Raw genomic sequence first — 22,440 nt, 5'->3', positions numbered from 1 at the left:
TTACACCTTGAGAGCATACATCTCGTACCAAAAAGCATACTGACGGTCTTTGAATAATTCACCAATAGTTTGTTCTGTGACATCCACTGATCCAAAACTTGCATTTCTTTGTTTAAAATGGACTCCAAGACTTTAACATCTTTGTTTGAGTAGTAAATGACTGTATCATCCGCATAAAGATGAACACGACATGACTGAAAAATGCGAGGCAGGTCATTAATGAAAACACAAAGCAGTAGAGGGCCAAGAAGAGAGCCCTGGGGCACACCATGAGTTAAGTACAATTCATCAGACAACGCGTTGTTGACCTTAGTCACTATCCTCCTGCCCGTCAGATAACTCTTAAACCACTGAAGTGTACCTCCATTTATACCAATTCTCGACAACTTGTCTAACATTACATTTTGGTCGACAGTGTCGAACGCTTTCCGTAGGTCGACGAATATCGCCCCAGTATATTCACCTTCATCCATGGCCAAAAGCCATTCATCAGTAACCTTTACAAGGGCAGTTACAGTGGAATGATTTGCCCTGAATCCAGACTGAACCGGTGCTAAGACATTGTTCGCATTAAGATGGTGTGATAATTGCAACGAGACTATGCGCTCGAGTAATTTCGAGATACAAGGCAGCAGGGAAATTGGCATGTAATTATCAGGGTTTGACTTATCTCCTTTTTTGTATATCGGAATTACCTTGGCTATTTTCCATGACTCTGGGACAACTCCTTCAATAATGGATTTATTTATCAAATACGTTATAGACTTATTCAATATATCAGCACATACTTTCAAAATCTCAACCGATATACCATCAATTCCAGTCGATTTTTTATTTTTCAATTTGTTGATTTCGTTCATAACCTGAGCTTCAGATACAACTGCAAATGTGTCCATATTATCATAACATACGGATTCTCTAATAATATCTACTTCGGTCACGTCCGTTTTCTCCATCTGATGTTCATTTAACAAATTCATAGCAGCACTGGCAAAGTGTTCATTAAATTCGGAGGCTTTACTGTATGCATCGTCACAAGAGAGATGATGAGACGATGTTATTTGGCAGAAAAGATTTTAAAACATTCCAGGATTCATTTCTTCCGGAACATTCAGACAATTTATTGATGTAATACTGTTTTTTCCTTATAACATTAGTACACCTGTAACTTTATTTCTCAGCCGTCGATACTCCTTCCACAACTTTTCATTATTTTGTGTAATTGCTTTCTTCTTAACCTTGTCTCTTTCTCTCATCAATTAAAAAATCGATTCATTCAACCAAGGAGAGTATCTGTTACGCATACGCTTTGTCTTTAGAGACATGTGCTTGTTGGTGACCAGTAATACTTTTCTTCCCATTTCTTAACAGCATCCTCCAAATTATAACAAGTTTCAATTTCATTCCAGTCTTGCTTCATGAGATCTTTACGAAATATATTCCAGTTGATATTTTTTGACTTTCTAAAGGTTACATAATTGTGGTCATGGGTGGTTGAACTGTTCGTTTTCCAGATCAGATAATTCATGAAATGATCGCCCATGCTTACCTCGAGAACACCTGCGGTCTTTATACAGTCAGTATTATTTGTCAACATAATTATGATCAATTAGAGTGGCTGTCTCTTCAGTAACTCTGGTGCATTTCGTACTATTTAATTGATAAAATCCATAAATACTATTCATCTGATTATATTTGCTTATACATTTGTATGTGGAGAAAAGGGTCCTTTATAAATATCAAAATTTGTATCACCCATGATGATTGAATGACAGTTGAAATTTCCCATTAATGTTAGTAAGTCTTCGTACGTATCTAAGACTGCACGTCCAGAATTAGGCGGCCTGTACCAATTCAAAAAAAAGAATGGGTTGTAAGTTTCTCAATTCGATCGAAATTAAGATAGCTTCCAACTCAAATAAAGACCGGTGTTCCAAGACTTTGTAACAAATACTACTCCGAATATAAATGGCTACACCTCCACCATTTCGGTTTCGATCTTTTCTTATGATCGAGTAACCAGGGATTTCTATTTCACTGTCTCGAATCCCTTCCTCCAACCTGGTTTCATTGAGAGCGCAAACATAAACATCATTTTGCAGGATGATAGATTTCAAATCATCAAAATTTTTCATTATACTAACAACATTCCGTTGTATACATTTCAAACCTTTCTCACACAATGACTTGAATTTAAATTCACATCCATATAAACCGTTTCCACCTGTTACTCTTGGAGGTTTACGTTTTGTATTACTATTTGAATCATTAATGCATTTCTCATCATAGAAAGGTAATTGCTTCATCAAGCATTTTGGACACTTCCAATCGAAAAACTGTTCTGATAAATCATTGTAGACATTTAAAGGGATGCTTGCACATGAAATATGCACCCATTTTTCAGTGTGTACATAAAAGACCCTTTTGATTACTCTTGACACATTTAGAGCACAAAGTACATGGATATTTCTTGCCCATTAGTTACAAATTATAAGAAAAAAAAACCCAAAAACAAACACACACACACACACACTCAGCAAGTATGGTATAACTATGTTGTACAATACTGAACAGGGGTTACCAAAAAGTCATAAACAGTGAAATGCGACAAAAAATACAGCAATATTTAGCTGCATCAAATTTAAGACTGTGGTATAATGATGCACTCATATAACTAAGAAACTGACAGTATTGTCATATCAAGTTTAGGTCGTTTTCGCACGTGATAACACGTTTGATCGTCTTGTTTCCTGAGGCTGGTATTAATGCTGAATGAATGAAAAATAAATGAATGAATGAATGAATGAATGCTACAATTCTGCATTCAGTTAGCATTTGCTTGTGACGAAGACCTGATAAAAATGCACTCCAGGTCATCTATAATCCAGCTCATAACACCAAACGATGTTTCAATGTCAGCGAGATATTAGTGCATCCATATCCCAATAATGACTGAATCCGAGGGGTGGGATATAAGACCGAAATCAAGGTCTAAAATGGTCCATTTTCTGCACCGCAACCAGCTCGTCTTAGCTCTAAGGACATTGTACCGATCGGTACGTACCGCTGAAGTATATGATTTGTACATTATACTCGTTAAGATCAGGGAGGTGAGCTCTCACCCCCCTGGTTTGTACAATTTCGGCTCCATGCACAAAGTCATGAATATTAGACTATGCGTACCATGAAATATATGAGCAGGTGAACTGACAGAAACAAGACGTGGCAACGCGAGTATAGGAACAATCTAATCGACTGAAATACTGTCTATGTACCCGTAATGCATGCTTCCCAACCAAAAAGGGGATTAAATCTTAGTATTGAATATCAGAAATATAATGAAGGTTAGTATAGAAGATAATTTTAGGGCTTTGTGTGTGTATTTAAAAAATACAAAGCGTTTATAAAGATTGATTATTGATATTGTTAGTATTTACTAGCAATACGCACACTTTGTGTGCTCGTACGTTTTGTTAAAAAATACACACACACAAAAGAGTATATTCATATGTATTTGTATATAGATGCACTGCACATACTGCACTATTAACGGTGGCGGGAAATTGATCTCACACACTGCCACTTGACAGGTAAGCCGAAACCTAGAACAGAGTGAGTGTGACGTGATCAAAACCGAACTGAGCTCATAGACTCTTTAATGGATCAGACTCCTGCTATAGCATGGAGAAGACGTGGCGCAGATAATCAGATTTATTGAAAAGCGCCAATAAACACCACCAACAACATTAGTCCATTCCCAAGTTCTCATCCTTCTTAAAGGGGGTATCTTGGAACAAGCATCAGGTAGATGGTTGACAGCTTGAGCTGGGTGTTGGGGGGGGGGGGGGGGGGGTTGGTGCTGAAAGACCAATGCAAAGATGACCTGACCCTATTATACATGTGTGTGTGCAATAACTTTTCCTCTCTTCCGACCTTGTGTTGGAGAAGCCGTGCATTGACTTCGATCGGTCTATTCGTACGCACAGCTCCGCGCGGCATACTCCGCGCGAAGAACGTGGCAGATGTGTAGAAGTCACTTCGTAGCATGCATTTCTTGGTCATGCTTTGGCAGGCATATTGATTTTCTTTTTGAAATATCACTATAAAGAACGAGGCTCTTCACTGCTCAGGGGAGCTGTCGTTGACTATGGACCATGTCACTACCCCCACTACAACTACAAGTCTTCATCATGTCGTGGTAGGTGCTGTCAAAATCCTGCAGCTGTAGAGTTTCGTTTGCAGGTGCCGGAAGCAGAAGAGGAAGGTAAGTGAATCCATACACCGGTTGATAATATAGATTTTACGTATGTAAACAACATCGTTGCGCAAAGCATCATTGTTTCGATACGTCTGTCAGTGTTAATGACGGATGGGTTCTAGTCTGTTATTACTAATGATAACTAATACATGTACATTTGTTACTTATATCTAATATTAGTTCCAGTATGTTTTAGACTTAGATATGCTACAAACTATCATGCTAATTTATGTTTTCCTTTTGAATATCTTATCCACTTGGATATGATCGATCGAGCGTTACTTCGATCGAAAGTCTGGAATTTTCTCTTGTCGGGCTAGTAGTAAATTTAGTAGCAATTCCTGTAAATTTAGGCACTACCAGTCATAATAAACGTTACATAGCTCCGGGTTCTATTATATAGTTTTGCCATATGGTGTTTTGGCTTCAAAATATAGTCTTTGCGTCCCTTTCTTTTCATCCTTGCTGTCTTTGCTGTGCATTTTACAGGATGGAACTACAAAGTATAGTTTTAAAACACTGTAACCAATATGTCGGCCGTAACGGGGGGGGGGGGGGGGCTTTCAGCGTAAGAAGAAAAGATGATTCAACGGGTTACGGCCTATAACGCAGTAGACTAAGGTGCGTTGCTATATCAGTGCATAAATTGATATCTAAAAAGCCTACTGTAAAGCCCCCAGTTATGGATGAAATAGAAATAAACATGGCCATATCGTGTTTTCTGTCACTGGTGACATCTTCTAACACGTACCCGAATATCAGACCGCTTGCACGCTTCCGTGATTTTGAATGAAAGCTATTGTTCGGTGCGTGCGAAGCATGCAGCTTGCTCTCCTCACACGAGAGGCAAGCGGTGACAGATTTCCACCACGCATCTCCCTATTGATACACTATCTCCTGGCGGGACGATGAATGCTCAGACACTTTAACTTGTAACATAAATGATAATTTTCATAAGAAACTCTCTATATACTGATCGTGGAGTTTGTCACCAGCCCGTGTTAATTGTAGCCAAAATCCCATAGGTGGTGACAAATTCCACGATCAGTATATAGGAAACCCTCTGCAAACTCTCTATATACTGATCGTGGAATTTGTCACCACCTATGGGATTTTAGCTGCTGTTAACACGGGCTGGTGACAAATTCCACGAACAGTATATAGAGAGTTTACCAAGTCTCCTTACACTAAATAAATCGTGAATTGTGACCTATATTTATTCATGTTGGATAAGATAACATTCTGAAAGTGGCAGAGTGGTCTTGAAAGGAAAAGTGGGGTTGATGGAAAATACACAGGTTAGTTACGATTTATTTAGTTCGGTAATGGTTTGATGACAAATTCCACGAGCAGCAAGTTTACCGAGAGTCGCGGAATCTGACACCGCCTATAGGAACGCCATACAGTAAACACGGGCTAGTGACAAATTCCACGATTAGTTATACTAATCGTGGAATTTGTCACCGCCTACGGGATTTGGGTGCCAGTTAACACGGGCTGGTGAAAAATTCCACGATCAGTATATAGAGAGTTTTCTACTGTGATTCGTATATATGTTGGATAGGATAACATTCTGAAAGTGGCAGAGTGGTCTTGAAGAGAAGGGAAAAGTGGGGTTGATGGAAGAAACAGGTTAATTACGATAGGTTTGGTAGGAAAGTGGTGGTGACAAATTCCACGATCAGTATATAGGAAACTCTCGGCAAACTCTCTATATATTGATCGTGGAATTTGTCACCATCTATGGGATTTTAGCTGCTGTTAACACGGGCTGGTGACAAATTCCACGATCAGTATATAGAGAGTTTCCTTCTCTGATTCATTTATGTTGGATAGGAGACATTCTGAAAGTGGCAGAGTGGTCTTGAAGAGAAGGGAAAAGTGGGGTTGATGGAAGAAACAGGTTAATTACGCTTTATTTAGTAGGAAAGTGATGGTGACAAATTCCACGATTAGTATATAGAAAGTTTCCTACTCTGATTCATTTATGTTTTGAAGGGCCTATCGCGGAATCTGTCACCGCCTATAGGAACGCAACACAGTGAGCACGGGCTGGTGACAAATTCCACGATTAGTTATACTAATCGTGGAATTTATCACCGCCTATGGGATTTGGGGACCAGTTAACACGGGCTGGTGACAAATTCCACGATCAGTATATAGAGAGAGTTTCCTACTGTGATTCGTATATGTTGGATAGGATAACATTCTGAAAGTGGCAGAGTGGTCTTGAAGAGAAGGGAAAAGTGGGGTTGATGGAAGAAACATGTTAATTACGCTTTATTTAGTAGGAAAGTGGTGGTGACAAATTCCACGATCAGTATATAGAGAGTTTCCTTCTCTGATTCATTTATGTTGGATTGGAGACATTCTGAAAGTGGCAGAGTGGTCTTGAAGAGAAGGGAAAAGTGGGGTTGATGGAATAAACAGGTTAATTACGATTTATTTAGTTCAGGAGTGGCCGAATATGGTGACAAGCTCAACGACACTAGAGTTTGGTCGAGAGTTAAGGCCTATCGCGGAATCTGTCACCGCCTATAGGAACGCAACACAGTGAGCACGGGCTGGTGACAAATTCCACGATTAGTTATACTAATCGTGGAATTTGTCACCGCCTATGGGATTTGGACGCCAGTTAACACGGGCTGGTGACAAATTCCCCGATCAGTATATAGAGAGTTTCCTATTGTGATTCGTATATATGTTGGATAGGATAACATTCTGAAAGTGGCAGAGTGGTCTTGAAGAGAAGGGAAAAGTGGGGTTGATGGAAGAAACAGGTTAATTACGCTTTATTTAGTAGGAAAGTGGTGGTGACAAATTCCACGATCAGTATATAGAGAGTTTCCTTCTCTGATTCATTTATGTTGGATAGGAGACATTCTGAAAGTGGCAGAGTGGTCTTGAAGAGAAGGGAAAAGTGGGGTTGATGGAATAAACAGGTTAATTACGATTTATTTAGTTCAGGAGTGGCCGAACATGGTGACAAACTCAACGACACTAGAGTTTGGTCGAGAGTTAAGGGCCTATCGCGGAATCTGTCACCGCCTATAGGAACGCAACACAGTGAGCACGGGCTGGTGACAAATTCCACGATTAGTTATAATCGTGGAATTTGTCACCGCCTATGGGATTTGGACGCCAGTTAACACGGGCTGGTGACAAATTCCACGATCAGTATATAGAGAGTTTCCTACTGTGATTCGTATATATGTTGGATAGGATAACATTCTGAAAGTGGCAGAGTGGTCTTGAAGAGAAGGGAAAAGTGGGGTTGATGGAATAAACAGGTTAATTACGATAGGTTTGGTAGGAAAGTGGTGGTGACAAATTCCACGATCAGTATATAGGGAGTTTCCTTCTCTGATTCGTTTATGTTGGATAGGAGACATTCTGAAAGTGGCAGAGTGGTCTTGAAGAGGAGGGGAAAGTGGGGTTGATAGGAATAAACGTGTTAATTACAATAGGTTCAGTAGGAAAGTGGTGGTGATAAAGTCCCTATATTAAGATGCTTCCTATCCACCATGGATAAATCGCGAAACAATCCACGACTTATTTAGTCTTAGAAGGTCAAGGAATTTTTCTATAGTACTGATACAATTTGTAGTGGAATTTGTCACCGTGTATGGGATATTTTGATGCAAGGAGCATGGGCTGGTGATCTATATCAAATCGTGTTGTATATTAATTGTGATTCGCCTATTATGTGCACATGGGATAGCAATATTCTAAAAGTGGCCCAGTGATCTTGAAGAGAAGGGAAAAGTGGGGTTTGATGGACTCAGTAACTGGTACGATTTATTCACTACGAAAAGTGGTGGAGACAGACATCACGTAACAGTTGACTTGAAATGAGATCGCGCAACGGTCGACAACTTGAATACACACGTAATCGCGTGCTTGAGATCGCGCAACGAACGAGCGATTTGAAAGGTTGCCAATCGTTGATCGCACGCGACGCGACCCCCACCGTACCGATCAACTGCGATTGTGCGAGTCACTTTCTTGCAGAGCGCAATACGCGAGCTGTCAAAGGAGAAGTTGTCCGGCTGTGGAAATTTGTCACTGGTGACAAATTTCACGATAATGCCATAAACATTATATACAGTGTCCAAACCGAACAGCTAGGTCTAGGTTTCCTCACCAGATAATTGACATCTCTTAATCATGTACCATAATTTATATCATATGGACTAAATAATCGTGGTTTTAATGTTTACTTTTCTGTGTCCTCTACGGTTTAATCATTTTCATCACAATTTTTAGTTTCGTTATATAATTATGATATCAATTGTGTAATTAAATGTGAATAAAATAGAAACACAGCTTATGGAGAAAGTAAAGTCTGAGGGCAAGAGACAGCAAGCTCATGAAATAAAGGCGGCCATATTAAATGCAACTTGCGTCACTATAATTTATCGTTTGTGCAACTATATCAAAGAATACAATGTGTTAGAACCTTTTTTTTTATTGTGTATCTATGCATATCATCATATAAGCAACTCTGAAAAGAAAAGAAAGAAAAAGAATTGCTTTGGTAAATGAGTTATGCATAATTAATTACCACTGTAACACCGTGACGCAAAATGGACATGGGATTTTATGCACTTTGTTTACTGACCAAACTGTGTGAAGTTAATGAACATTTTGATAAGTGGATCTGTTCATTGGATGTACTAGAGACTCAATGAAAATAAAGAGAGGCTGTAGACAGTTCGTACATACACGTATTTGTAATAATGACGAGACTTTCATTTGCGCAAATTCATTATCTAGTTCTTGGAGATGAGGAGATAGACATGATATCTTCTTCTATTTCTTGAGCGTCCTTGTTGGTGAGGCATAATAGGCCTATGATTATAAAAAAGAATTGCGACTAACAGCTTCTGGGAATTTATATTTTTATTCCAAAATTCTTAAGTTGTTTGAAGTGAAATCCTCATCTCCGCCAGATTTATATTACATAAATGGTATGGGTCATATAACAAGAGAGGATGTAGACATTTCTTACATATTTGTAATAATAACGAGACTTTCATTTGCGCGAATTCATCATTTAGCTCATGGAGACGAGGAGATTAACATGATATCTTCTGTTGTTTTTTTTTAGCGTCCTTGTTTGTGAGATATCCAATTATAAAATTTTGCGGGTGACAGCTTCTGGGAATATATATTTTTATTTCACAAATCTTAAGCTGTTCGAAGTAAAACCATCAACTCCGCCAAATTGATATTACATAATGAACAGTATTGGTCATGCAGTTCAAGAGAATCTGTAGACATCTCTTACGTAACAAGACTTTCATTTGCGCAAATGCATTACCTATCTCTTCGAGAGGGGGAGATTGACATGATATCTTTTTCTGGTTCTTGAGCGTCCTTGTTGGTGAGATATAATAGGCATATGATGATAAAATTTTGCAGGTGATGACAGCTTCTGGGAATGTTAATTTTCATTCTAAAATTTTTAAGCCATGTGAATTGAAACCATCATCTGCGCCAGATTGATAATACATGTACAGAATAGTATTAGTCATGCAGTTCGAGAGGTGCATGGACATTTCTTCCATTTTGTAATATTAATGAGACTTTCATTTGCGCGAATTCATTATTTAGCTCTTCGAGATGCGGAGATAGACGTGATATCTTGTTTGTGAGAATCATGATAAAAATTTGCGGGTAACAGCTTCTGGGAATATATATTTTTATTTCACAAATCTTAAGCTGTTCGAAGTAAAACCATCAACTTCGCCAGGTTGATGTATTACATAATGGTATATGTGTCATATATAGGCAATTCCACGGTAACTCGCGTTACAAATAATGGGTACATTTATGGGATAATGTGCCAATATCTTCGTAATTAGTAGGATCTACAAGTTACTTTTTAGCTCACCTGAGCCGAAGGCTCAAGTGAGCTATTGCGATCGCTCTTCGTCAGGCGTCCGTCGTCCGTCGTCCGTCGTGCGTAAACTTTTTACATTTTCATCTTCTTCTTGAGAACCCCTTGACTAATTTTCACCAAACTTGGCAGGTAGCATCCCTAGGGGGATAGGATCTCAATTTGTTCAGGTGGGCACCATACCTCACCTGGGGGCCCCCAGAGGGGCCCAACCCCCCCCCCCCCAAATTAAGGCATCTTAAAAAATCTTCTTCTCTAGAATCAGAAGTGATAGAGCTAAGTTAATACAGTACTATGACTTCGTCGCCACGGAATCCAGTTGGCAAAGGATCTGAAAACCAGACTATACCAAATTGCGTTTGTTTACAAGCAGAGCGCCACTACGACAAAATATTGAAAGGTTTGAATTGAAAGCGCGGCCGAGCCATGGGCCGAGCCCTGCAGTGTAAACGGTCAAAATTGCGGGGCTCGGCCCCGCAATTGAGGCTGGGTTCGGCCGCGGCTTGGCCCAGCCCCGCACTGTAAACGGGGTCTAATAAGAGCTTCACTCCAAATAGAGACCTTGAATATGTTTGAATATATACCCAGATGATTTAGGTGTATAAGTACATTGTAATTTTCAGAGTGTAAAGATGAAAAATGTTGAAAGTCTTTTTTAAACAAAACATTAAAGTATCAAACCCTATCTACAAGTTTACAAAAAAAGCTTACAATCTTTCAAAAATTAAAATCCTATCTTTGTGAGGAGTGAAAACTAGTACATTTCTTTACAACTGATTGACAAATACACCAGTTCGTAACTCCACTTTGCGCATGAGCAGAAAAAGGTCATTTGTACCAACAGGCATTTTGGTTTGTAAATTCACTGAGATACAAGTAAGCATCTGTGATGTCATGGATGATTATTCATGTGATCCTTACATAAATGATGCTTGCCAGCACATCCACCTGACAGCAAGAATGGTATTTCGCTATATAAAAGGAAATAAGCTGTTACTGCGTTCAGTACAAAACAATGAAATGGATGCCTGCTGAATTATAAACTGATGGGAGTATAGACCAGTTCGTAATTCCACTTTGCGCACGAGCAGAAAAAGGTCATTTGTACCAACAGGCATTTTGGTTTATTAATTCACTGACATAAGTATCTGTGATGTGATGATTATTCATGTGATCCTTGTTTAAATAGTGCTTGCCAGCACATCCACCTGATAGCAAGCCTGGTATTTGGCAATGTCAAAAGAAAAAGGTTGTTATTGCATTCCATACGAAATAATGAATTAGATGCCTGCTAAAGTGTAAACTGGTATGACGGACTCTTCTGGTCACCTGTTTTAAACACAAGTTCATGCTTTGTTTGAACACGAATTCCATAAATTGGTATGTCGGGCAAGCTTATGAATTATACCGCTTTAAAATGAGTGAAGTGCCTAACCAACTGAGAAAAAAGAAAGGTCATTTGCACCAAGGCGCACATGAGCTAATTACGAACTGGCTTATTCTGATCCCCTGATCTAAATGCAAGTTAATTCTGTTTAAGTTCAAGTTCAAGTTCAAGTTTATTTAACCAATTCATTAAACATTTGACATTTTACAAAAGGATACAGCATTAAGAATAATGAATGATTTGGGACCCCAAAAGAAGCAGAGCTTGTAAAAAAGGGGTCCCGGATAAACATATAAAACAAAACATACTAAAGTTTTAAAAACATTAACAAGAAGTATAATAGTAACATATTTACATAGGACAGATGCAACACAAACACACACACACACACACACACACACACACACACACACATTCAATCACACAAACACGTGTCACAAAAACGCTCATGCACATACATGTAGTTCACATGAAATTGCAGAAAGATACTTAACATTAAAAAAGATACTTTGAACATGAATTCCATAAATTGTTATGTCGGTCAAGCTTATGCATTACGCCGCTTTGAAAACGAGTGTGCCGAACCAACTGAGAAAAAAAGAAAGGATGTTTGTACCAATGTGTACATGAGCTACAGTATAATTACGAACTGGTTTATTACCCTACATCGATGTAAATAAGCACTGAATTGATCGGTGTTTTAGTAGTAGCCATGATAAAAAGTCATGGGCGTACATACTCGAGCAGAATTCGAACTAACCTCCTAATCTCTGGACAGGCGTCATCTCCACTAGACCACCGAACTTCCGCCCGACAGGAAGTGCTGGTTATAATCCTTATATCATGCAGCAGGGAATGCGTAAAACTCAAATTCATGAAATTCTTCCATTGAGATGTTTTCATTGCAACTGATTGACAAATTGCCCTACATCAACATAGATAAGCACTGAATTGATCAATGTTTTAGTAGTACCCATGATAAAAAATCATGGGCATACATACTCGAGCAGGATTCGAACCCACAACCTCCTGATCTCCGGACAGGCGTCATCTTCACTAGACCACCGGGCCGAATAAGGATTAGAACCAACACTTGCTGCTTTATAGCATTCTGTAATAAAAATTTTGTAATACCAAGGAGGTATGAGAGTTCTCCCATACCTCCTTGGTAATACTGATGCAGGGAATTCAGAAGATAAATTTTGTGTTCTCATTCACTGCTAGATGTACATGTACACATGCAGTGAAAGCCTGGCTAGACTCTTCAATGTGGCATGTGATCAGTGGCCTTGATGCTAGTATTATACAATCACAGTTTATTAGGCTGCCCTCCTTTGTTTCAGTCCAGCATATAACGATGTGTATAACACTGCTTTTGATTGTTTTCACCACAATCTAGCTCAGTTACGGGTTAAAATTTGCTTATATTGGTGAAAACTTATGTTTATAGTCGGTAACTCGCGTTACACTTTTCATTGACATTTTTTAATAGGCTGACAGTGTTGAGTATTCAAGTCAACATCCTGTGTACAGTATCAGGGTGTGATGAATTTAGAAAATTATGATTCCCAACAAATTACCTCCACTGCTTCCTTCAAAATGAAAAATATTTCCTTTTTTCGGTAACTCGCGTTACATGACTCAAGGGCTGGAACTTTCATGTGGTGATTAAAATTTTTTGAAGGTGGCATAAAAATTTCCTCATGGGAGACTGAAGTAGAACCAATTTGCTTCTTTAAAATAAATTAATTGAAGTGCTAGCAGAATTTTTCTATTAAAAAAAAATTATATTAAGTTAAGCATGCATTTTAGCAATTTGGATGACTGAAAAATTGTCTTCAACATTTGTAGCTGTTTCTCAGGAAATATTTGACCGATTGATATAATTCTTTGAGTTTCTTTAACTTCAAAATATGGGAAATACATAATGAGTAATTCTAGTTTGCAATATGATAAACTTGAAATTTTAGTGCCATGTCCACATTCCCATGGAATTGCCCATATAGTTCGAGAGAGGCTAGACATTTCTTACGCATAATTGAAATGATAATGAGACTTTCATTTGCACGAATTCATTGTCTATCTCTTACAGAGGAGGAGATTTAAATATTTCCATCTGTTTCTTGAGTGTCCTTCATTGTTAAGTATGATAAAACTTTGCGAGCGACAATTTCAGAGAATGTATATTATTATCATAATGCCCGAATCCTTGTAATTTACGTAAGGCTGGCTTGACAAGTAACTATACGCAGGTGCATTGTCTTGCATAAGTAAAAGTGTTACGTCATAATTTTCTGACTGTCTCTCAAGAGATATTAGGCGTATTCGTAAAGCCATCCATCGATTGTAATTAAAGGGAAGTCCGGGCGATTTTCGTAATTTCACATCATGAAGTACATAAGTCGACAGCTCCATGTATAGATTTGTGGAATCACTCTTGATTCTTGAGCAGAGAAAACAATACTCTGAAGGGAAAAAAGTTACACTGTACAAGGCAGCAGCCTCCTCATTGGAATGCATGAGTGGAGGCTTACCATGGTATAAGAATGTGTGAACAGAAGGCTCACATAGCAATGCGATTCCATCACAATACCGCTTGCTCAACGAGGTCACCTGTGTAGAATTTATGCATGTTTTCTTTCTTCATTTTGTTCTTCCAAGGAGGTACAATGTATACTAGGCTTGCCTCAGAGTACCTCATAGGTTCTGTTTTCTTGAACCCCCTTTCATGCATTCCTTTAGTGGATGGTGAAGTAGCTGTGTCATCATCATTTTCATTGTAGGAATTTATTGTAAGTTTTGAAAACATTCGTATTACTATAATCCCAATCACTATAATTTCTGAAACTCTGTACCCAGTACGACATATTTCTAGTTGTTCAAACGTACAAGTCTTGACAATCAGCCGGAATTACCTTGTTTCTCGTCTTCGTCTTACAGATATAATTGTAGACACGCAGACGGAGGCAAACGAACAAACAACATGAAGCCTGGTTCCCTGGTAAAGTTCCAGTTCTTACTACTCTTGGGCGTCTTTGTAGCCTGTGTCCTCGGGTGGATGCTGTCCTCAAACGACATCACAGCCAGCATGCTTTTGGGAAAAATCACACCTGACTCTTCCATGTGGATGGCGCAAAGACCGCATCGGAATGAGTACGGCAAGGCAACATTTTTCGTAACAACGATTATAAAATATTACAATAATTTTGTATACTTTTGTAGATAGTGGTATAGGGGGAAAATACGTTGCATACTAAATGATAGACAGAATTGGTAGTTATCTTATCCGGTTGACCTTTGAGGGGTAAATTGCTTTACACATGAAAGTGATCTTACATGTGCAAATACGATGTATTATGGAATATTTGATTATACGGTAAAATTCAGTTTTTCTGAATCGTTTAACAATGATGAAAAGTGGTTGATTTGCGCTAGTGATCATTTTCATTGTTCGTTTCGTATTGAAATTTCATTACTGTTTAGATCAGTAAGCATGTAGTGAATAAAATTCTGCTGGCGACACTCGGATTTTTCTGTATTTTTTTCTATCTGAATTCAGTCTTTATCGGAACGTGTTACAAAATCAAACTGATGGTCCATCGTCCATCGAGCGTCGTCCATCGATGCGTCCACCTCTCCGTCCGGAAGAAACGGATGCTGTTTCTGAGGAGAAACGATACACGCAGAACTCGAGTCATACACCATGCATTCCGTGGCAAAACATCGTTTACATCAAAACGCACAAGACTGCCAGCTCGACTCTACAGAATATCTTATACCGATTCGGTGACGAGAGAGATCTAACGTTTGCCCTCCCTGTGAGAGACGTGTATATCGGATCCATCTCCAAGGTGCCGCCGTCTAGTGTACTGCCAGCACCCCCGGGGGTGGCCTACAACATTTTGGCCAATCACGCCAGGTTTTTGTATGATGGTAAGAACACAACGTACTTTCATATACGTAGTACTTGTTGTTGTCATTTATTGTATTCATATATGAACACCAGTAACATGAGAAGTAATATCCTGTAATATTTTGTACAGTGAGTTAATTACGGGTGTAATTTAGAATGTTAGAGGACGAAATTTGATACATAAAACAAGAGCTGAGCTTGAGAAGGTTGTAAACTAATTTTTATTTCTTCAAATATATCATGTAATTGGCATGTATGTAAGACATAGTAATATACATGCACTTTCCGTGTTGTCACCAGACGTAGGGATTTAGATTTATTAAACCACAGAAAATCAAAATAGAATGCAAGTTAGAGACCACTTAGTTGGCTATGTCTAAATACAGGTCCTTTGCAACCTCAATCCCAAGTTCTTCTTCGCATGAGGGACTACTTATTTCGGAGCAGATTTACAATATGCGTGCAAATGTGGGAAAGGAAAACCCAGCTGGTAAATGAGGTCAGGTTTTTTTTTCAGTTACACGTGACACACATTGCATCTACAAGTTCCTGGGGAAAATTTTTACCAGGTGTGAGCCTAACGCACCCTCCTCTCCCATCCCCTTGTGCGCTAGTACGCAATGTGGAAAGAAAAATGAGACAGTGTGAAATAAAGGGACAAGTCAACAGCACCCGACCAGTTTAGCTATAGCGAGGGCGCACACTTTAACCCTAAAGGGGCCGGGCTTTTTCGGCTATGCTCAGACCGGGGGTGGGGAATGGATTCCGCCCCCCTGAGATCTCGGCCATCGGTGGTGCGATCGCGATGAAATTTTGCATGCGTGAGACCCAGGTCATAATCTACAAGATCATGTCATAAGATTTTTTGAAACAATCAATTTCTAATTTTAATTAATTAATTATGCAAATTAAGCTCAAGATGATATTTTAGCCTAATTAAAAGCATTGAGAATCTGATTTTTGATCTGTAAATCTGTTTTAGCATATTCAACAATTGTACATCACAAAAACTTCCAAAACTCATTTCAATTCTTATGTATTTTATTGTTTTCAGAATTTCTTATGTATTTCCTTGTTTTTCAACTTTTGTTTTTTCTTTGTTTTTCATTGGAAATTGTCACTGACCACTTTTCTACCATTATAAGCACAAAATTAATCAATGAAAGTGATTAATTGTAAAAATAATCAGGTTTTTATAACTTTCATGACAGAACAATGTTTTCCATAGGAAATGTACACAAAATCACAAAATTGTGCCTGTTTTGGGGCGACATTCCGTTACAAAAATGGGCGTGGCTTCGCAAAAGTATGCGCGGACGTTGCAAATTTGGTCTCAAAAGTTGCGCGAGACTTGAACGAAGAAAGTCAAGAAGCCTCGCGACGAGGCCTTCTCGCGTTACAGATTTATAGCGCAAAACGTCGAGGGGGGGGGGGGGGCGGATTCCGCCCCCGGCCTTTTTAGGGTTAAAGATATTATTTACCATTTGCAGATAAAAAATGTGAATTAGGGATAGAAACGACTAAAGCAAAAATGTTAATCAGTATAATCAATGTTAAGTATTGCTAAATATACAAAATGAGAACAGTAGTTATAATACTTCTTTCTTCTAGAATCAACCGTCTACAGTTATGGTTTATTATGAACTAGAAATGTCGCTATGGCGACTGATGTCTCCGCCATAATGCATGATTTTCCCAATAGGCGTATAGTACAATGTCTTCACAATGTGTGATCCATGACAGTTTCACATAACTGGCAAAATATTGAAATGACAGGTTTGTCAGAAATGAACTGGGTTTGCTATAATTTTCTATGAGTGCAGGTACACATATTTGGGGAAATGAGAATTTTTACTTGAATTCTGACGGACCTTTTTATAAGTTTATGCATTGAGTAATTTCCAAGGTATGAAGAAAGAGTGTAATGATAGTACAAAATAGATCTTTTCTTCTTTTTTTTTGGGGGGGGGGCATTGAAACCTGGCCTTTGACCCTTAACCTTTGACCTTTGACCTTCTGGCTGGAAATTTCCTGGCGAATCTCCATTAGGTAATGCATGTATTAAGTTTTGAAACTAATAATGCAAGCATTGATATACTAGTATATGATGGAAATAGTAAAATTTTGAGAAGTTGACCTTGAGCTTTGACCCCTGACTATTGACTATTGACCCATGACCCCTAAATTCCCTAGATAATCCCTGCCAGTCAGTACATGCGTATGTACCAAGTTCCACGAAGATACATTGAACAATTTGTGAGAAAAGTGATATTGCCACATTTTCACCTATCCTTTGACCTTTTGACCTTTGACCTTATGACATGAAATTCTCTCTGGAGAATCTTTACGCAGTAGTACATGTCCACACCAAGTTTCAAGAAAATACCTTTGGGCATTGCATAGATATGGGAGAAATTGCAACATTTGTAGCATTTGACCTTGACCTTTGACCTCTTCCCAATATCACTAAAATCTACTCAACTAGTTGTCCCATCATACATCATCCTTGGATTAAGTTTGGTGAAAGCTGCTTCATCCAGTTTTGAGTTATCACGTAAACAGATAAATTTTAGGATTTGACCTTGATCTTTGACCTTTGACCTCTGTCCAATTTCACTGAAAAACTAATCAAGTAATTGTCCCATCATACATCATCCTCCAATAAAGTTTGGTGAAATTTGCTCCATCCAGTCTTGAGTTATCGCATAAACGGATGCAATTTCATGATTTGACCTTGACCTTTGACCTTTGACCTTTAGTCGATTGCACCCAAAATCTAATTAAATAATTGCCCCATCATACTTCATATTTGGACCAAGTTTGGTGAAATTCTAGTAAATATTACTCAAGTTATCGCGTAAACGAAAGCGGACGGACGTACGTACGGACGTACGGACGGACGGACGGACAACCCGAAAACATAATGCCTCCGGCACCACTTCGTGGCGGAGGCATAAAAATAGTGATATCTCCGTATATTTTAGACTTCATTTCGAAACCTGTATATGGTTGGATCACGGACCTACTACACATGGACATATATCAATTGTAAATTAATTCAAACACATGTTTCTATCACAAGCGTCACAATAACATTTTAAACATGCTTTCCTGCTTTGATCTCACCACTACCGCCGACTGTCAGGATGCATGGATAAAGCCAAAACAGCACTTAGAGAAATCTACAAATTGCATGCGCAGAAGATGATATTCCGCGGGCAACCGTAAGAAACAGCGCGAGGTACCGTTTAACAAAGACACTCCAAAAACCTTCTCAGGGTAGGATTCTCCGAAGGGAGTGTGTCCACTGATGCGATTACCCCGCCCACTGACAAGCGCCGCCTATCGTTCTAGATTGTACACATTCAAGACAACGACTGTTGCAATCACCGAACTTGATTCGAGTTCTGTGGTTCCAATCACTAATCTCAGCTACTAGTACATATAGATCAGTGGTGACAAACCATGCATATGATCGGCTTCAGCACATTTTTTTTTTGTCACTAATACACGCACCCTTTCATTTTTTTTTTTTTTTAGGGGGGGTCCGCGGCTCATTGTTTTCTTTTATTTCTTTAGTTTATCATCATTGTTTTTATGATTTATTTATTCATTTACATGTATTTATTTTTTGCTGCTAGCAAACGGGGGCGAGTTCCTGCGGAACCTTCTGAACGCCCCCACCCCCTTGTTACGCGTCTGGTGAAATAGATTGGCCGGACGCTACCCGGGCGTCGTGACTCAAGCTTAAAAAGCTCTGATAAAATGGGGCTTTAGTCAGAGGATTTTATGTTGCGTTAGTATACCTACCAAAATGTGCTAATGCGGACGATGCAAGTATTTTGCAACCAAACTTAGACAGTGACTTTTCAAAATGCCTAGAATTCAAATGATCTTTAAGTGGGTTTTTTTTTTCCTGATGCTAATGATTATGAACACCAACTGTCACTGAACTCAAGAATGTGCAGCTCCCAAACTGTGGTATGACTGAAGGAAGTCAGGAAAACACCAACTGTAATAGTCAAGACTCATGACACCTTTTTTTTTTTTTTTTTTTTCATCTAACTGTATTTTTGTCAGGTATACCAGAAGCTTTCGAAGACCTGAAGAATATGAATATGTATTCTATGTGCTTCATAAACTGATATTATGATTGCCCTTATTATTATGATGAAGACGATGATGATGATGATGATGATTATTATTATTATTATTAATATTATTCAGTTATTACTGGTGTCCTTTAGTCACATACAACTTGTGATAACTTTAATCTACACAGGTCATCTGTACCTCTCCTAACAATCTTCTTGTTTTTTACAGATATCAAAAAGTTGATGCCAACAAACTCAAAGTTCGTCACCATCATTCGGAAATCCCCGACTCAGTTCAGGAGCATGTATAACTACTTCGTCATGCAATCTATTTACAAGGTCTCGCTAGAGGAATTTTCTCGGAATCCAAAGTTCTTTTACGAACGACATCGCCGGAAGTCGAGGCACAACGGGCGGGATCCGATGTTATTCGACCTCGGCATGGACCAAAGCAGCATTGGAGACCTCCACAAAACTGAGCAGTACATTAAGTTCTTGGACTCCAAGTTATCCCTGGTCCTCATACGGGAATACTTCTTCGAGTCCCTCATTTTGTTGAAGGAGGAGCTGTGTTGGGATTTACGCTCGCTCGTGCACCTCAGTAATAAAATCAGAATATCAATAGATCCAACAGATTCACTCCAACCTGTGGTTGATTCCGAAATGTCTGCAGGTTTGGAGAAGCGCCTCACTGAATGGAATGCCGGAGACGTAATGCTGTACAATTACTTTAACGCGACGCTTTGGAGGAAGATCGAAGCGTATGGAAGGAGGAAGATGGATCAAGAAGTGGCCGAGCTGAAGGATCTGTGCAAACAATTTGAGAAGGAGTGCATGAAGGGAACAAAGCCGCGTAACATATCCAGAGGATCGATGAAGCACACTGGTTTGGCCGAGTACGTAGTGAAGGCCGATAAGAGGACCAACAAAACGTGTCAAAGGTTGGGGCCGAATTCTCGGGAGTACCTCGCGAACCTTCGTCAAAAACATACAGCAATGTACCACAGAAAATCATAGCAGTTGTCTTCAATAGAGGGCGTTGGTAAAAAAGAAATAACAAAAAAGTGCAATCAATACTGCAAATCCCCCTAGTCAACTGCAACTTGCAGTTATTGATTGTGCCCTTGCTTTTTTTTTTCCAACGAAAAGTGGCAATTGATTGCCAATTGCTTTTGATCAATCAATCGCAAGATAGACAGTCGATATTTGCTATTGATTGCAACTCGATTTTATTACAACGCCTCCTCAGTAGGCTTTTCTATTTCATTAATCGATTAATTGTATGATTCATCAAATATTTTGTTGATCTTGTCATTACCATAATGGAAAAACTAATGTTAGAGTACCGGCGTAGCCAGAATTTGATCATGCCCCCCGTGAGAACTTTGTGCATTTGATGTTGTCAATAGTGCAATTCATTTTGATGCAAGTTTTTGCATTTTTTATCGACTTGAAAAGTCCCACTGGTTTAAGTAAGGTAGCAGTAGTTTGATTCAGATTATTATTGAACAATTTTTATATAAAATTGTAATCATTTTTGTCTTAATTCTTAAAATTGATATCATGAAAAACTGTCTGTTAAGCAATCAAACAGAGAAAGCATGAAAACGAGGGTGTAGGAGAGGGGTATTTCTCCTCCCGCACGAGGGTGATTTTGCATTTTCAGACCTGAAATTCAGCGATCTGGTGGAAACTTTTGGTGAAATACTTCGAATGTCTTTTTCCAGCAAAAAAAAAAATATATAATAATGATAAAATAAAGGAAACAAATAGTTGGTTATTTTTTTCCAGGGATGTGTTAATAGTTACATCACGAAATCTGAGCTCTGATTCCGCGTTTGCATCATCACTGTACACAAGGTCTAATGAGGTAGGGGGGTGTGGGAGGATAGGATACTCCCTCCCATTCGACGGAGCTTTTGTGTTTTTAGAATTCAAACAAAGCAATCTGAAGCACACTTTCTGTGGAAAATTCGGAAATTGTCATTCCCCAAAGTGTACTGAGTCTGTAGAGGGGACCAAGCAATAGGAGGGTGACAAGATACCCCTCCCATATTCGTTGGAGCTTTTTCATTTTTAGAACTGAGTTTCAACGAATGGCGCACACTTTTGTTCAATTCAATTCAATTCAATTCATTTATTTTCATTCTTCTTCTTTTTTCTTTTTCAACAATGTTGTTGTAATATTTGGAAATTTGTCAATCAGAGAATTGCATGTAGAAACTTTGTGAAAGGAGACAAAGCAGAAGGATGCGGGAGGGGATAAGTCCTATTCCCCCTCCTACACGAGGGAGATTTGTATTTTAATGATTGCACGATTTGGTGCACACAGTTTGTGGCATATTTTGAAAAAAAAAATCTATGTTCAATAAGTGTAGTTTTAGTCTACTAGTATGCGTGGGAGAGTAATCCCCGTCCTTCCCAAACGAGGGAGCTTTTGCCTTTTTAAAGTTGAAAGTGAGATATCACGTACATGTATATACGCATATAATGTTTGATGGAATATTTGGGACATTGTCCAAAAAAGATGTGCTAAATCTGATACGGGAAAACTGAGCGAGGAAAGGGTTGATTAAAAGGGTATATTCTCCTGCATTTTTTTTAAATTGTAGTGATTAGTCTTGTGCACTTTTCAATATGAAAAGTGTACTAAGGATAGGAAAAGGGGCACAGGAGGGGTGTAGGAGGGGGTATCCCCCTCCCAACCAAGAGAGATTTTGCAATTTCAGAATTAAAATTCAACAATCTGGTGCAAATTTTGAGCGAATATTGGAACAATAATCTTACTTGGAAAAAAAAAGTGTTGAAAGGGAGCGGCTTCACATGCATACAGCTTTATACACACGCAATTTGTCTTTTTCTTTCGCCTTCCAAATCCCCGATCCA

At 38.8% G+C, this 22,440-nt stretch overlaps 1 protein-coding gene across 1 annotated transcript; it reads left to right on the top strand.

The window, feature by feature from the left end:
- Positions 1-4,019: 4,019 nt before the first annotated feature.
- On the top strand, positions 4,020-20,663 carry LOC139729461 (galactosylceramide sulfotransferase-like). Its single transcript, XM_071640384.1, has 4 exons — positions 4,020-4,264; positions 14,488-14,700; positions 15,107-15,480; positions 19,784-20,663. The coding sequence occupies exons 2-4, from the start codon at positions 14,531-14,533 to the stop codon at positions 20,569-20,571; spliced, it is 1,332 nt and encodes a 443-aa protein (XP_071496485.1). The 5' UTR covers positions 4,020-4,264; positions 14,488-14,530; the 3' UTR covers positions 20,572-20,663.
- Positions 20,664-22,440: the final 1,777 nt, after the last annotated feature.

Source organism: Diadema antillarum, unplaced genomic scaffold (genome assembly GCF_040938485.1).
Source record: "Diadema antillarum isolate AM-2024a unplaced genomic scaffold, OU_Dant_1.0 seq00000243_RagTag, whole genome shotgun sequence".
Lineage (NCBI taxonomy): Eukaryota > Metazoa > Echinodermata > Echinoidea > Diadematoida > Diadematidae > Diadema > Diadema antillarum.
The sequence above is the reverse complement of the archived record's forward strand: the minus strand, read 5'-3'. Positions and strand labels throughout refer to the sequence as shown.

Excerpts from the sequence above, each read along its gene's own strand:
- LOC139729461 (XM_071640384.1), top strand. The coding sequence starts at position 14,531 with ATGAAGCCTGGTTCCCTGGTAAAGTTCCAGTTCTTACTACTCTTGGGC. Across the intron at positions 14,701-15,106 it reads CAAAGACCGCATCGGAATGA|TCTTTATCGGAACGTGTTAC; the intron begins GTACGGCAAGGC and ends ATCTGAATTCAG. Across the intron at positions 15,481-19,783 it reads CGCCAGGTTTTTGTATGATG|ATATCAAAAAGTTGATGCCA; the intron begins GTAAGAACACAA and ends TGTTTTTTACAG.